The sequence below is a fragment of the Tursiops truncatus genome, chromosome 6 (assembly GCF_011762595.2).
Source record: "Tursiops truncatus isolate mTurTru1 chromosome 6, mTurTru1.mat.Y, whole genome shotgun sequence".
Classification (NCBI taxonomy): Eukaryota; Metazoa; Chordata; class Mammalia; order Artiodactyla; family Delphinidae; genus Tursiops; species Tursiops truncatus.
This window is the reverse complement of record NC_047039.1, coordinates 8,525,054-8,542,064: the sequence shown is the minus strand read 5'-3', so window position 1 is coordinate 8,542,064 and position 17,011 is coordinate 8,525,054. Positions and strand designations below refer to the sequence as shown.

Here is a 17,011-nt window from a genome sequence, read left to right as displayed (position 1 = left end):
TTGAAAGTGATTCCCGAAACAAGAAAAATAGTACATAAATTTTTTTTATTTTACCATCGGTGCCTTTTCTCTTTATAATTCTTGATAAAACCTGCCAACCCTAAGTTTATGTAGTTGAAGCCAAAGTTTCCTGGTGTGTAGGCTGTTATCATTATCTAAATTACAGGCCCAGATCTGCTGGATAATTAATTCACTGACTAAATGAATTGTAATATTTGATCTTAAAGAGGAACTATAATTTATTATGTGAAAGTATTTTGAGATAGTAGGAAGAAAAATCGTGTAAAAGTGCAAGTCTTGTTTTTGTTTTACAATGATTAACTATTGTCAATACATAGAAACATTGCTTTGTTTTAGGATCAAATTCATCTCCAAAGTGACACAATTTTTTTATTCTTTTAAACATCTTTATTGGAGTATAATTGCTTTACAATGGTGTGTTAGTTTCTGCTGTATAACAAAGTGAATCAGCTATACGTATAACTTATATCCCTATATCCCCTCCCTCTTGCGTCTCCCTCCCACCCTCCTTATCCCGCCCCTCTAGGTGGTCACAGAGCACCGAGCTGATCTCCCTGTGCTATGCGGCTGCTTCCCACTAGCTATTGGTTTTACATTTAGTAGTGTATATATGTCCATGCCACTCTCTCACTTCGTCCCAGCCTACCCTTCCCCCTCCCTGCATCCTCAAGTCCATTCTCTAGTAGGTCTGCGTCTTTATTCCCTTCATGCCTCTAGGTTCTTTTTTTTTAAACAGAGAACAGGGGTCTTTATTTATTTATAAATTTATTTATTTATTTTGGGCTGTGTTGGGTCTTCGTTTCTGTGTGAGGGCTTTCTCTAGTTGTGGCAAGCGAGGGCCACTCTTCATCGTGGTGCACGGGCCTCTCACTATCGCAGCCTCTCTTGTTGCAGAGCACAGGCTCCAGACGCGCAGGCTCAGTAGTTGTGGCTCACGGGCCTAGTTGCTCCGCAGCATGTGGGATCTTCCCAGACCAGGGCTTGAACCTGTGTCCTCTGCATTAGCAGGCAGATTCTCAACCACTGCGCCACCAGGGAAGCCCCCACCTAGGTTCATCATGACCATTTTCTTTAGATTCCATATATATGTGTTAGTATACGGTACTTGTTTTTCTCTTTCTGACTTACTTCACTCTGTATGACAGACTCTAGGTCCATCCACCTCACTACAGATAACTCAATTTCATTTCTTTTTATGGCTGAGTAATATTGCATTGTATATATGTGCCACATCTTCTTTATCCATTCATCTGTCAGTGGACACTTAGGTTGCTTCCATGTCCTGGCTATTGTAAATAGAGCTGCAATGAACACTGTGGTACATTACTCTTTATAGAATTGTTTTTTGAGATACTCTTAATGTAGCTAATTCATTTCTGCTTTCAGAAACTTTAAAAAGCAGCTACTGTTAAATTTTAGACTCTATTGTCCTTGTAGGTTATTATGCGAAGTGGTCAGCCACTCACTGGCACAAATGGGAGACGGTGCAAAGAAGATGAGAAGCTGATAAATGCTACCCTCAGGGCAGGAAAGCGTGGCTACATCATTGACACCCGACCTCTAAACGTAGCTCAGCAAGCTAGAGCCAAAGGAGGCGGCTTTGAACAAGAAGCTCATTATCCCCAGTGGAGGCGGATTCATAAGTCCATTGAGAGGTAAAAGATTTGGGAGACAGTACTGGACTCTTATTTGAAGATACTTAGAGTGGGTGAGCCCTTAGCTGTTCAAAAATCACAAGTTTTCAAATGAACCTTCATATTAACTTGAGTCAAAAATTGGCTGGATATCCTGTCCTTGTGTTTTTTGTTTTTTTTTGCGATACGCGGTCCTCTCACTGTTGTGGCCTCTTCCGCTGCGGAGCACAGGCTCCAGACGCACAGGCTCAGCAGCCATGGCTCACGGGCCCAGCCGCTCTGCGGCATGTGGGATCTTCCTGGACCGGGGCACGAAGCCGTGTCCCTTGCATCGGCAGGCGGACTCTCAACCACTGCGCCACCAGGGAAGCCCTGTCCTTGTGTTTTATAAGATAAGCAGAAAACTTATGGTGGATGCTCAGAAGTGAGTTTTGATCAGATAGCATTTTTTCTCTGTTAGCTCTGAAATTTCATCACCATGAGGTCTGCTCCTCTACTTGTAGATCAGCAGTCACCAAACTTACTGAAAAGATATGCTACACATAATTATATTTTCCTAAGTCAAAAAGACTTAGACATTTAATTTCCCTGATACACACTTATTTTCACACCTTGTTTCCTCTACCTATATCATCTCCTTTATGCTTGCAATTAGTGGTTTATAATTGCTTCTGGGTGGGTGAGTGGGTAGGAGTTAGAGTTAATAAAACAATGGGATCTGAGCTGGCCTTGGGCATCCCTGCTGTGACAGTACAGGTGTCCAGAGTTGATTCTGTGGGAACGGGACACAGATGTTAGTGATGCTGTTTTGTGACCTGTCACAAAAAGCAGTGCTGTGGCCCTCTTCTCAGTCAGATAATTCAGTTATGCAAACGGGGTTTAATCTGTTCAGTTGAGGAAGAGTTTACCATCGCAGGCATTCTAAGCATTTCACACTCATGTTTAAATATTAGTTTTTCAGTCTTTAACCCTATAAGTTATTATATAGCAAGGTAAATATTTTTATAGTATTTGGAGCTGCTTTTGCCCTTGGATATATATTGGAGGCTGAGTTTTTGATTTGGTTTCTTCCTTCATTGTTCTATGTTCTGTTTTCTTTCTTTCTTCTTTTTAACTTTTTCTTGTTTTTGAAAGGTATCACATTCTTCAGGAGAGCTTAATCAAACTCGTGGAAGCTTGTAATGACCAAACACATAACATGGACCGATGGCTCAGTAGATTGGAGGCCTCCAACTGGCTGACTCACATCAAGGAGATTCTGACAACTGCCTGTCTGGCAGCTCAGTGTCTCGACAGGTAAAGTGCATCTCCAGGTTATAGAGTGGGCCACTCACACCAACAAGACTTCGCTTCCATCCAGACCTGTGGTTGTGTATCATGTTACTGTTCATGCCTGTCTGTATCTTATGTTTACATCATTTTACAAATAACTATAGAAGATAGTCAACGCCATTCAGTGTCAGTGAAGTATGTGTGTAGAGTCTGGCATTTAATTGATAATGTTTGTTGAATGAATGTGAACCATGTACATATACATGTCTTCCATGACAAAAATTTTTTAAGTATTAAAGGACCTATTTTTTTCTATAAAAATCCTTAAAATGTGAATCTACCAATTTTCCTTTTCTTAGACTGAAAAAGAATGAAAAGAAGTTTTCTTATTTCTCCTCAGAGGGCCAAACTTGGCCTTCAAGGAACTTTTGAAATAGCAATGAAAGGAAACATGTACTTTTGTTACACAGTAAATGATCCTTTCTAATGACTCAGCTATCTTGTTACAAACTACTTGATATGTGCAGTTATATCTGGATCTCAAGTTGAGAAAACCGGATGGTAGTGATGTGAAGTATATATGAAGTGATTTTATTCACTCAGTTGAAAGTTGCTAATCCTCGAGACTTGAGGCAGAAGACTTGAACAGGGGCAGAAGGATTGGTATAAGTTGTTGCAGAAGCTTAGAATGCCCTTTTCATTTTAAACCTGTTTTTTTTTTAAAAAAAATAAATTTATTTATTTAGGGCCGCGTCGGGTCTTCGTTGCTGCATGCGGGCTTTCTCTAATTGCTGCAAGTGGGGCCTTCTCTTCATTGCAGTGCGTGGGCTTCTCATTGTGGTGGCTTCTCTTGTTGCAGAGTACAGGCTCTAGGCGTGTGGGCTTCAGTAGTTGTGGCACGCAGGCTCAGTAGTTGTGGCACACAGGATTAGTTGCTCCGCAGCATGTGGGATCTTCCGGGACCAGGGCTCAAACCCGTGTCCCCTGCATTGGCAGGTGGATTCTTAACCACTGCACCACCAGGGGAAGTCGTTTTAAAATGTTATACGCTTGCAAAGATGGGGTGGAGGGCAGTGCTGAACTTCCTAGCAGCCAATTCAAAGACAGAGAACACTTTGCTTAAAAATGAACCTACATAATCATGAATTTCAATTAGAACCCCGATCTGCATTCACACAGGATGCTGCAACAGGCCCTAGAAGAGCTGGCTAAGTCCTTGTCTTGGTCCATCTCTACTCTAATGTCTTCATTAGCTTCCACAGAGAATAGATGTCTCCTCGATAAGGCATCAGTTACTCCACTTGAAAGCAGATGGGACAAAGACTGAAAGGAGGTTTTCTGAAAACCAGATTTTTTTTTTTTTTTTTTGCGGTATGCAGGCCTCTCACTGTTGTGGCCTCTCCTGTTGCGGAGCACAGGCTCCGGACGCGCAGGCTCAGCGGCCATGGCTCACGGGCCCAGCCGCTCTGCGGCGTGTGGGATCTTCCCAGACCGGGGCACGAAACCGTGTCCCCTGCATCGGCAGGCGGACTCTCAACCACTGCGCCACTAGGGAAGCCCTACATATATAATTTCATTTAAGCTTCCAAACAACAATTGTTATGTATTATTACCCTACCTCTATAGATAAGGAAAAATAAAATCAGAGTAAGTTGCCTGAGTTGTACTGATTACAGCCCAAGTGGCAGTGCTGAGATTCCAACCTTTTTGTAAGAAATAATTAAGGAATAACACAGATAGACCCCTGAGTGTATGTCTCTGGATCATTTCCTGGATCTTTAAATGGCTGTTGTTCTGCTCTGGTATTTTCTATGCTATTTTGTTTGTTTGTTGTTGTTGTTTTTGGTTTAAGTAACATCAGGGATGGTTAACATACAAACTTTTAGCTGGGAGAGCAAATCTATTTCAGAGAGAAAAATGCCCATCCCTTGGTTGTTTCAGAAGGGTCTCCTTATTTGCTTCAGAAAGCTGAAGGAAGACTCTGGGAGCACATTAATATATGCTAACAACTTTTTCTATAGGAAAGCGTGAAAACTTGCCCCACTCTTGTGCAAGATGGAACACGAAATATTTTGATACATTATCCTTCTATATTAAAAAAAAATCTAGGCTGCTGTTTTAAAATAGGATAGATGTGACCCCAGTTGCCTTTTGGGGGGTTAATTTTTAAATGTTTTCACACCAACAATTTCATCAACAAAAACATACATCTCTGAATAAAATGAGAAATACTTATAACCAAGAAGAACAACAGATAATTTCACTGGTAGTTACTGATTTTATGTTTTTCAGTTTATCAGAGGGATTTTTCTTTTTGTGCAAGCATTTTGCATGCTTATTTTGGGTCAAATTCTAAACCTAGCCCTGACACCAGTATTTAATTCCCAGGGGCTAGTATATGTACACAAGGAAAGCTTCCAAAGATATCTTCCTATCAACTGAGTTATTTAAAATAATAATCTATTTGCCAGAAAAAACATATTGATATCATATTAAAGTTAAACTTTTGGAGGGGGAAACATATTTTGTTATTCATTTCTAAACAATTTAAAAAAGAAATATGAAAATAATTACAAAATAAAACTTTCTAGAGTCATAAAATTATTTTATACTCCTAAGTGGTTAATTCCTTTTTTAAATTAATTGAAGTATATTTGATTTACAGTGTTGTATTAGTTTCAGGTGTACAGCAAAATGATTCAGTTATACATATACATATATCTATTCTTTTTCAGATTCATTTCCCATATAGATGATTACAGAGTATTGAGTAGAGTTCCCTGTGCTCTACAGTAGGTCCTTGCTGATTATCTATTTTATATATAGTAGTGTGTATAGGTTAATCCCAACCTCCTAATTTATCCCTTCCCCTCCTTTCCCTTTGGTAACCCATAAGTCTGTTTTCTAAGTCTGTGAGTCAGTTTCTGTTTTGTAAATAAGTTCATTTGTATCATTTTTTTTAGATTCCACATATAAGTGATATGATTTGATATTTGTCTTTCTCTGTTTGACTTCACTTAGTATGATCATCTCTAGGTCCATCCATGTTGCTGCAAAAGGCATTATTTCATTCTTTTTTCATTCATTTTATCCCCATCAGTGTATACATGTCAATCCCAATCTCCCAACTCATCACACCACCACCACCACCACCCCCGCCACTTTCCCCCCTTGGTGTCCGTACGTTTGTTCTCTACATCTGTGTCTCAATTTCTGCCCTGCAAACCAGTTCATCTGTACCATTTTTCTAGGATCCACATATATGCGTTAATATACTATATTTGTTTTTCTCCTTCTGCCTTCACTCTGTATGACGGTCTCTAGATCCATCCACATCTCTACAAAGGACCCGATTTTGTTCCTTTTCATGGCCAAATAGTATTCCATTGTGCATATGTGCCACATCTTCTTTATCCATTCATCTATCGATGGACCTTTAGGTTGCTTCCATGTCTTGGCTGTTGTAAACAGTGCTGCAATGAACACTGAGGTGCATGTATCTTTTCGAAGTATGGTTTTCTCCAGATATATGCTCAGGAGTGGGATTGCTGGATCATATGGTAGATCTATTTTTAGTTTTTTGAGGAACCTCCATACTGTTTTCCATAGTGGCTATGTCAGTTTACATTCCCACCAATAGTGTAGGAAGGTTCCGTTTTCTCCACACCCTCTCCAGCATTTATTGTTTGTAGACTTTTTGATGATGGCCATTCTGAATGGTGTGATGGGATACCTCAGTAGTTTTGATTTGCATTTCTCTATTAGTGATGTTGAGCAACTTTTCATGTGCTTTTTGGCCATCTGCATGTCTTTGGAGAAATGTCTGTTTATATCTTCTGCCCATTTTTTGATTGGGTTATTTGTTTTCTGCATCATCTGTTTGTATATTTTGGAGATTAATCCCTTGTCAGTTGCTTCGTTTGCAAATGTTTTCTCCCATTCTGTGGGTTTTCTTTTCATTTTGTTTATGGTTTCCTTTGCTGTGCAAAAGCTTTTAAGTTTTTTTTTTCTGGCTGCGTTGGGTCTTCGTTGCTGCACATAGACTTTCTCCAGTTGCGGCAAGCGGGGGCTACTCTTCATTGCAGTGTGCAGGCTTCTCATTGCGGTAGCTTCTCTTGTTGTGGAGCATGGGCTCTAGGCACGCGGGCTTCAGTAGTTGTGGCTCACAGGCTCTAGAGCGCAGGTTCAGTAGTTGTTGCGCATGGGCTTAGTTGCTTCGTGGCATGTGGGGCTTGAACCCGTGTCCTCTGCATTGGCAGGCAGATCCCTAACAACTGTGCCACCAGGGAAGTCCCACTTTTAAGTTTATTCGGTCCCATTTGTTTATTTTTGTTTTTCTTTTTTTTTTTATTGGAGTATAGTTGCTTTACACTGCTGTGTCAGTTTGTTTTTATCTTCATTAATGTAGGAGGTGGATTGAAAAAGATATTGCTGTGATTTACGTCAGAGTGTTCTGCCTATGTTTTCTTCCAAGAGTTTTATAGTATCTGGTCTTATATTTAGTTCTTTAATCCATTTTGAGTTTATTTTTGTATATGATGTTAGAGAATGTTCTAATTTCATTCTTTTACATGTATCTGTCCAGTTTTTCCAGCACACTGAGGGGTTAATTGTAATATTTCCACAAAGACATGTCATAAGTGACAAGCCAGAAGCTGTGACTTGGGCTTGAGGTAGACGTTTTAGTACTATATGAAGCTCTGTAAGTAAAAATTTTAGATTCAACATTAATTAGACAGTATAATCAGACAATATAATCAGGACAGCAATTGTTAATGTGTCGACCACACATTTACAGATACTGGCGAGAAAACTGGCTAAATTATCAAACCCGAGAAGAAAATGCCTACTTTTGTTATTTCCTTAAGTCATCAAGAAGATTCAATTGTTCTCAGCTTTGATAAAAGGATATTGCCTACAAAAAATTTACATAGACAGTAGCATGCATTCTTAGATATGATGGAACAATTTAATTAATGATGATGTTGGGATCCCATTTTCATACATGCATTGTTCTTTTTTTTTATGACGTCTCTTTCCATTTATTCATCTGATCTGATCTATCCATTAATTCGTCTACTTTTTGATGCTTCCAAGCACATTACAGATCATTTACCTTTTTTTATTAACATTTTTTCTTTTTTATTCAAACACAAAGTCACAAAAATTATAATCATCCTCATCAGTTCACTCAGTCCCATGTAATTAATTTTTTTCATATTGATCTTTTGTTAGCACTTTTATGAATTCATCAGTTTTCCATTAGAGTTCTGAAAATGCTTATTCATTCAGTTCAGAAGTATAGTCAGTTACCAGAAACCTGTACTTGTCAGAGTCTTTTCCATGAATTCCTTGAAGATGAAATTCTTTTAAAGGAACATTTTTGAAAAAGCATCAGAGTACACCCAGAAATGTCTGTAAATGACAAAAGACTTAAAAATGACCACGGTTAAAGATTTGATGAAAGTTCATAATAATGCAATTGACAAGGAAATTTAGTTATTTCTGAGATGTACATTTTAAAGTAATAACTAGAATTATGACTTAAAACATTATACCAGAACATATAAGATTTTTAGAAATTTCTTGTAATGTCTGAAACATTTATATTAACATATTTCCATACAAATAACTCAAACAAACTTTAGTATTAGTTTTTTGTTTTGTTTTTTTATACAGCAGGTTCTTATTAGTCATCAATTTTATACACATCAGTGTATACATGTCAATCCCAATCGCCCAATTCAGCACACCACCATTCCCAACCCCCCGCGGTTTTCCCCCCTTGGTGTCCATACGTTTGTTCTCTACATCTGTGTCTCAACTTCTGCCCTGCAAACCGGCTCATCTATACCATTTTTCTAGGTTCCACATACATGTATTAATATACGATATTTGTTTTTCTCTGACTTACTTCACTCTGTATGACAGTCTCTAGATCCATCCACGTCTCAACAAATGACTCAATTTCATTCCTTTTTATGGCTCAGTAATATTCCATTGTGTATATGTACCACATCTTCTTTATCCATTCGTCTGTCGATGGGCATTTAGGTTGCTTCCATGACCTGGCTGTTGTAAATAGTGCTGCAATGAACATTGGGGTGCATGTGTCTTTTTGAATTACGGTTTTCTCAGGGTATATACCCAGTAGTGGGATTGCTGGGTCATATGGTAATTCTATTTTTAGCTTTTTAAGGAACCTCCATACTGTTCTCTGTAGTGGCTGTATCAATTTACATTCCCACCAACAGTGCAAGAGGGTTCCCTATTCTCCACACCCTCTCCAGCATTTGTTGTTTGTAGATTTTCTGATGATACCTATTTTGACTGCTGTGAGGTGATACCTCATTGTAGTTTTCATTTGCATTTCTCTAATAATTAGTGATGTTGAGCAGCTTTTCATGTGCTTCTTGGCCATCCGTACATCTTCTTTGGAGAAATGTCTGTTTAGGTCTTCTGCCCATTTTTTGAGTGGGTTGTTTGTTTCTTTAATATTGAGCTGCATGAGCTGCTTATATATTTTGGAGATTAATCCTTTGTCCATTGATTCGTTTGCAAATATTTTCTCGTATTCTGAGGGTTGTCTTTTCGTCTTGTTTATGGTTTCCTTTACTGTGCAAAAGCTTTTAAGTTTCACTCGGTCCCATTTGTTTATTTTTGTTTTTATTTCCATTATTCTAGGAGGAGGATCAAAAAAGATCTTGCTGTGATTTATGTCAGAGTGTTCTTCCTATGTTTTCCTCTAAGAGTTTTATAGTGTCCGGTCTTACATTAAGTCTCTAATCCATTTTGAGTTTATTTTTGTGTATGGTGTTAGGGAGTGTTCTAATTTCATTCTTTTACACGTAGCTGTCCAGTTTTCCCAGCACCACTCATTGAAGAGACTGTCTTTTCTCCATTGTATATCTTTGCCTCCGTTGTCATAGATTAGTTGACCATAGGTGCGTGGGTTTATCTCTGGGATTTCTATCTTGTTCCATTGATCTATGTTTCTGTTTTTGTGCCAGTACCATATTGTCTTGATTACTGTAGCTTTGTACTACAGTCTGAAGTAAGGGAGTCTGATTCCTCCAGCTCCATTTTTTTCCCTCAACTGCTTTGGCTATTCGGGGCTTTTTGTGTTTCCATACAAATTTTAAAATTATTTGTTCTAGTTCCGTAAAAAATGCCATTGGTAATTTGATAGGGATTGCATTGAATCTGTAGATTGCTTTGGGTAATAGAGTCCTTTTCACAATGTTGATTCTTCCAATCCAAGAACATGGTATATCTCTCCATCTATTTGTATCATCTTTAATTTCTTTCATCAGTGTCTTATGATTTTCTGCATACAGGTTTTTTGTCTCCCTAGGTAGGTTTATTCCTAGGTATTTTATTCTTTTTGTTGCAGTGGTAAATGGGAGTGTTTCCTTAATTTCTCTTTCAGGGTTTTCATCATTAGTGTATAGGAATGCCAGAGATTTCTGCGCATTAATTTTGTATCCTGTAACTTTACCATATTCATTGATTAGCTCTAGTAGTTTTCTGGTAGCATCTTTAGGATTCCCTATGTATACTATCATGTCATCTGCAAACAATGACAGTTTCACTTCTTCTTTTCCAATTTTTATTCCTTTTATTTCCCTTTCTTCTCTGATTGCCGTGGCTAGGACTTCCAAAACTATGTTGAATAAGAGTGGCGAGAGTGGACATCCTTGTCTTGTTCCTGATCTTAGAGGAAACTCTTTCAGTTTTTCACCGTTGAGAATGATGTTTGCTGTGGGTTTGTTGTATATGTCCTTTATTATTTTGAGGTACATTCCCTCTGTGCCCACTTTCTGGAGGGTTTTTATCATAAATGGATGTTGAATTTTGTAAAAAGCTTTTTCTGCATCTATTGAGATGATCATATGGTTTTTCTCCTTCAGTTTGTTAATATGGTGTATCACATTGATTGACTTGTGTATATTGAAGAATCCTTGCATCCCTGGGATAAATCCCACTTGATCACGGAGCATGATCCCTTCAGTGTGTTGTTGGATTCTGTTTGCTAGTATTTTGTTGAGGATTTTTGCATCTATATTCATCAGTGATAGTGGTCTGTAATTTTCTATCTTTGTAGTATCTTTGGTTTTGGAATCAGGGTGATGGTGGCCTCTTAGAATGAGTTTCGGGGTGTTCCTTCCTCTGCAGTTTTTTGGAAGAGTTTGAGGAGGATGGCTGTTAGCTCTTCTCTAAATATTTGACAATTCACCTGTGAAGCCATCTGGTCCTGGACTTCTGTTTGTTGGAAGATTTTAAATCACACTTTCAATTTCATTACTTGTGATTGGTTTGTTCATATTTTCTATTTCTTCTGGTTCAGTCCTGGAAAGTTATACCTTTCTAAGAATTTGTCCATTTCTTCCAGGTTGTCCATTTTATTGGCATAGAGTTGCTTGTAGTAGTCTCTTAGGATGCTTTGTATTTCTGCGGTGTCTGTTGTAACTTCTCCTTTTTCATTTCTAATTTTATTGATATGAGTCCCCTCCCTCTTTTTCTTGATGAGTCTGGCTAATGGTTTATCAATTGTGTTTATCTTCTAAAAGAACCAGCTTTTAGTTTTATTGATCTCTGCTGTTGTTTTCTTTGTTTCTACTTCATATATTTCTGCTCTGATGTTTATGATTTCTTTCCTTCTGCTACCTTTGGGTTTTGTTTGTTCTTCTTTCTGTAGTTCCTTTAGGTGTAAGGTTAGATTGTTTGAGGTTTTTCTTGTTTCTTAAGATAGGCTTGTATAACTGTAAACTTCCCTCTTAGAACTGCTTTTTCTGCACCCCATACGTTTTGGATCATCGTGTTTTCATTGTCTTTTGTCTCTAGATATGTATGATTCCCTCTGTGATTTCTTCAGTGATCTCTTGGTTATTTAGTAACGTATTGTTTTTTTTTTAAATCTTTATTGGAGTATAATTGCTTTACAATGGTGTGGTAATTTCTGCTTTATAACAAAGTGAATCAGTTATACATATACATGTGTTCCCATGTCTCCTCCCTCTTGCATCTCAGTCCCTCCCACCCTCCATATCCCACCCATCCAGGTGGTCAGAAAGAACCGAGCTGATCTCCCTGTGCTATGCGGCTGCTTCACACTAGCTATCTATTTTACGTTTGGTAGGGTATATATGTCCCTGCCACTCTCTCAGTCACAGCTTACCCTTCCCCCTCCCCGTATCCTGAAGTCCATTCTCTAGTAGGTCTGTGTCTTTATTCCCATCTTAAATCTAGGTTATTCATCACATTTTTTTCCTTAGATTCCATATATATGTGTTAGGATACGGTATTTGCCTTTCTCTTTCTGACTTACTTCACTCTGTATGACAGACTCTACGTCCATCCACCAAACTACAAATAACTCAATTTCGTTTCTTTGTATGGCTGAGTAATATTCCATTGTATATATGTGCCACATCTTCTTTATCCATTCATCTGATGATGTACACGTAGTTTGTTCCCATCTCCTGGCTATTGTAAATACAGCTGCAGTGAACGTTTTGGCACATGACTCTTTGAATTACGGTTTTCTCAGGGTACATGCCCAGTAGTGGGATTGCTGGGTCATATGGTAGTTCTATTTGTAGTTTTTTAAGGAACCTCCATACTGTTCTCCATAGTGGCTGTACCAATTCACATTCCCACCAGCAGTGCAAGAGTGTTCCCTTTTCTCCACACCCTCTCCAGCATTTATTGTTTCTAGATTTTTTGATGATGGCCATTGTGACTGGTGTGAGATGATATCTCATTGGAGTTTTGATTTTCATTTCTCTAATGATTAACGAAGTTGAGCATTGTGTCATGTGTTTGTTGGCAGTCTATATCTTCTTTGGAGAAATGTCTCTTCCGGCCTTCTGCCCATTTTTGGATTGGGTTGTTTGATCTTTTGTTATTGAGCTGCCTGAGCTGCTTACAAATTTTGGAGATTAATCCTTTGTCAGTTGCTTCATTTGCAGATATTTTCTCCCCTTGTGAGGTTTGTCTTTTGGTCTTGTTTGTGGTTTCCTTTGCTGTGCAAAAGCTTTGAAGTTCCATTAGGTCTCATTTGTTTATTTTGTTTTTATTTCCATTTCTCTAGGAGGTGGGTCAAAAAGGATCTTGCTGTGATTCATGTCTTAGAGTGTTCTGCCTATGTTTTCCTCTAGGAGTTTGATATTTTCTGGCCTTACATTTAGGTCTTCAATCCATTTTGAGCTTATATTTGTGTATGGTGTTAGGGAGTGATCTAATCTCATACTTTTACACGTACCTGTCCTGTTTTCCCAGCACCACTTATTGAAGAGGCTGTCCTTTCTCCACTGTACATTCCTGCCTCCTTTATCAAACATAAGGTGACCATATGTGCGTGGGTTTATCTCTGGGCTTTCTGTCCTGTTCCATTGATCTATCTTTCTGTTTTTGTGCCAGTACCATACTCTCTTGATTACTGTAGCTTTGTAGTATAGTCTGAAGTCAGGGAGCCTGATTCCTTCAGCTCCGTTTTTCGTTCTCAAGATTGCTTTGGCTATTCGGGGTCTTTTGTGTTTCCATACAAATTGTGAAAGTTTTCGATCTAGTTTTGTGAAAAATGCCAGTGGTAGTTTGCTAGGGATTGCATTGAATCTGTAGATTGCTTTGGGTAGTAGAGTCCTTTTCACAATGTTGATTCTTCCCATGCAAGAACATGGTATATCTCTCCATCTATTTGTATCATCTTTAATTTCTTTCATCAGTGTCTTACAATTTTCTGCATACAGGTCTTTTGTCTCCTTAGGTAGGTTTATTCCTAGGTATTTTATTCTTTTTGTTGCAGTGGTAAATGGGAGTGTTTTCTTGATTTCACTTTCAGATTTTTCATCATCGGTGTATAGGAATGCCAGAGATTTCTGTGTATTAATTTTGTATCCTGCTACTTTACCAAATTCATTGATTAGCTCTAGTAGTTTTCCAGTAGCATCTTTAGGATTCGCTGTGTGTAGTACCATGTCATCTGCAAACAGTGACAGCTTTACTTCTTCTTTTCCGACTTGGATTCCTTTTATTTCCTTTTCTTCTCTGATTGCTGTGGCTAAAACTTCCAAAACTATGTTGAATAAGAGTGGTGAGAGTGGGCAACGTTGTCTTGTCCCTGATCTTAGTGGAAATGCTTTCATTTTTTCACCATTGAGGACGATGTTGGCTGTGGGTTTGTCATATATGGCCTTTATTACGTTGAGGAAAGTTCCCTCTATGCCTACTTCCTGCAGGGTTTTTATCATAAATGGGTTTTGAATTTTGTCAAAAGCTTTCTCTGCATCTATTGAGATGATCATATGGTTTTTCTCCTTCAGTTTGTTAATACGGTTTATCACATTGATTGTTTTGCGTATACTGAAGAATCCTTGCATTCCTGGAATAAACCCCATTTGATCATGGTGTATGATCCTTTTAATGTGCTGTTGGATTCTGTTTGCTAGTATTTTGTTGAGGATTTTTGCATCTATGTTCATCAGGGATATTGGCCTGTAGTTTTCTTTCTTTGTGACATCCTTGTCTGGTTATGGTATCAAGGTGACGGTGGCCTCGTAGAATGAATTTGGGAGTGTTCCTTCCTCTGCTATATTTTGGAAGTGTTTGAGGAGGATAGGTGTTAGCTCTTCTCTAAATGTTTGATAGAAGTCGCCTGTGAAGCCATCTGGTCCTGGGCTTTTGTTTGTTGGAAGATTTTTAATCACAGTTTCCATTTCAGTGCTTGTGATTGGTCTGTTCGTATTTTCTGTTTTTCCCTATTCAGTCTTGGCAGGTTGTGCATTCCTAAGAATTTGTCCGTTTCTTCCAGGTTGTCCATTTTATGGGCATAGAGTTGCTTGTAGTAATCTCTCATGATCTTTTGTATTTCTGCACTGTCAGTTGTTACTTCTCCTTTTTCATTTCTAATTGTATTGATTTGAGTCTTCTCCCTTTTTTTTCTTGATGAGTCTGGCTAATGGTTTCTCAATTTTGTCTGTCTTCTCAAAGAACCAGCTTTTAGCTTTATTGATCTTTGCTATCGTTTCCTTCATTTCTTTTTCATTTATTTCTGATCTGATCTTTATGATTTCTTTCCTTCTGCGATCTTTGGGGTTTTTTTTGTTCTTTCTCTTTAAAATTGCTTTAGGTGTTAGGTTAGGTTGTTTATTCGAGATGCTTTCTGTTTCTTAAGGTAGGATTGTATTGCTGTAAACTTGCCTCTTAGAACTGCTGTTGCTGCATCCCATAGGTTTGGGGTCGTCGTGTCTCGATTGTCATTCGTCTCTAGGTGTTTTTTGATTTCCTCTTTGATTTCTTCACTGATCACTTCGTTATTAAGTAGTGTATTGTTTAGCCTCCATGTGTTTGTATTTTGTACAGATCTTTTCCTGTAATTGATATCTAGTCTCACAGCGATGTGCTTGGAAAAGATACTTGATACAGTTTCAATTTTCTTTCTTTTTTTCCACATCTTTATTGGAGCATAATTGGTTTACAGTGGTGTGTTAGTTTCTGCTTTATAACAAAGTGAATCAGTTATACATATACCTATGTTCCCATATCTCTTCCCTCTTGCGTCTCCCTCCCTCGCACCCTCCCTATCCCACCCCTCCAGGCGGTCAGAAAGAACCGAGCTGATCTCCCTGTGCTATGCGGCTGCTTCCCACCAGCTATCTACCTTATGTTTGGTAGTGTATATATGTCCGTGCCTCTCTCTCGCTTTGTCACAGCTCACCCTTCCCCCTCCCCATATCCTCAAGTCCATTCTCTAGTAGGTCTGTGTCTTTATTCCTGTCTCACCCCTAGCTTCTTCGTGACATTGTTTTTCCTTTTTAAATTCCATATATATGTGTTAGCATACGGTATTTGTTTTTCTCTTTCTGAAATATTTCACTCTGTATGACAGACTCTAGGTTTATCCACCTCATTACAAATAGCTCAATTTCGTGTCTTTTTATGGCTGAGTAATATTCCATTGCATACATGTGCCACATCTTCTTTATCCATTCTTCCGATGATGGACACTTAGGTTGTTTCCAGTCCGGGCTATTGTAAATAGAGCTGCAGTGAACATTTTGGTACATGACTCTTTTTGAATTATGGTGTTCTGAGGGTATATGCCCAGTAGTGGGATTGCCGGGTCACATGGTAGTTCTATTTGTAGTTTTTTAAGGAACCTCCATACTGTTCTCCACAGTGGCTGTATCAATTTACATTCACACCAACAGTGCAAGAGGCTTCCCTTTTCTCCACACCCACTCCAGCATTTACTGTTTCTAGATTTTTTGATGATGGCCATTCTGACTGGTGTGAGATGATATCTCATTGTAGTTCTGATTTGCATTTCTCTAATGATTAACGAAGTTGAGCATTGTGTCATGTGTTTGTTGGCAGTCTATATCTTCTTTGGAGAAATGTCTCTTCCGGCCTTCTGCCCATTTTTGGATTGGGTTGTTTGATCTTTTGTTATTGAGCTGCCTGAGCTGCTTACAAATTTTGGAGATTAATCCTTTGTCAGTTGCTTCATTTGCAGATATTTTCTCCCCTTGTGAGGTTTGTCTTTTGGTCTTGTTTGTGGTTTCCTTTGCTGTGCAAAAGCTTTGAAGTTCCATTAGGTCTCATTTGTTTATTTTGTTTTTATTTCCATTTCTCTAGGAGGTGGGTCAAAAAGGATCTTGCTGTGATTCATGTCTTAGAGTGTTCTGCCTATGTTTTCCTCTAGGAGTTTGATATTTTCTGGCCTTACATTTAGGTCTTCAATCCATTTTGAGCTTATATTTGTGTATGGTGTTAGGGAGTGATCTAATCTCATACTTTTACACGTACCTGTCCTGTTTTCCCAGCACCACTTATTGAAGAGGCTGTCCTTTCTCCACTGTACATTCCTGCCTCCTTTATCAAACATAAGGTGACCATATGTGCGTGGGTTTATCTCTGGGCTTTCTGTCCTGTTCCATTGATCTATCCTTTCTGTTTTTGTGCCAGTACCATACTCTCTTGATTACTGTAGCTTTGTAGTATAGTCTGAAGTCAGGGAGCCTGATTCCTTCAGCTCCGTTTTTCGTTCTCAAGATTGCTTTGGCTATTCGGGGTCTTTTGTG

At 38.6% G+C, this 17,011-nt stretch overlaps 1 protein-coding gene across 2 annotated transcripts in view; it reads left to right on the top strand.

Annotated features, from left to right (window-relative positions):
- The window catches only part of MTMR9 (myotubularin related protein 9), a 92,226-nt gene that overhangs the window by 38,671 nt on the left and 36,544 nt on the right, over window positions 1-17,011 (top strand). For both annotated transcript variants that reach the window (XM_033857569.2, XM_073805774.1), the window contains 2 exons: window positions 1,459-1,676; window positions 2,790-2,951. In XM_033857569.2, the coding sequence (XP_033713460.1) occupies window positions 1,459-1,676; window positions 2,790-2,951 (380 nt within the window). The remainder of the gene's footprint in view (window positions 1-1,458; window positions 1,677-2,789; window positions 2,952-17,011) is intronic.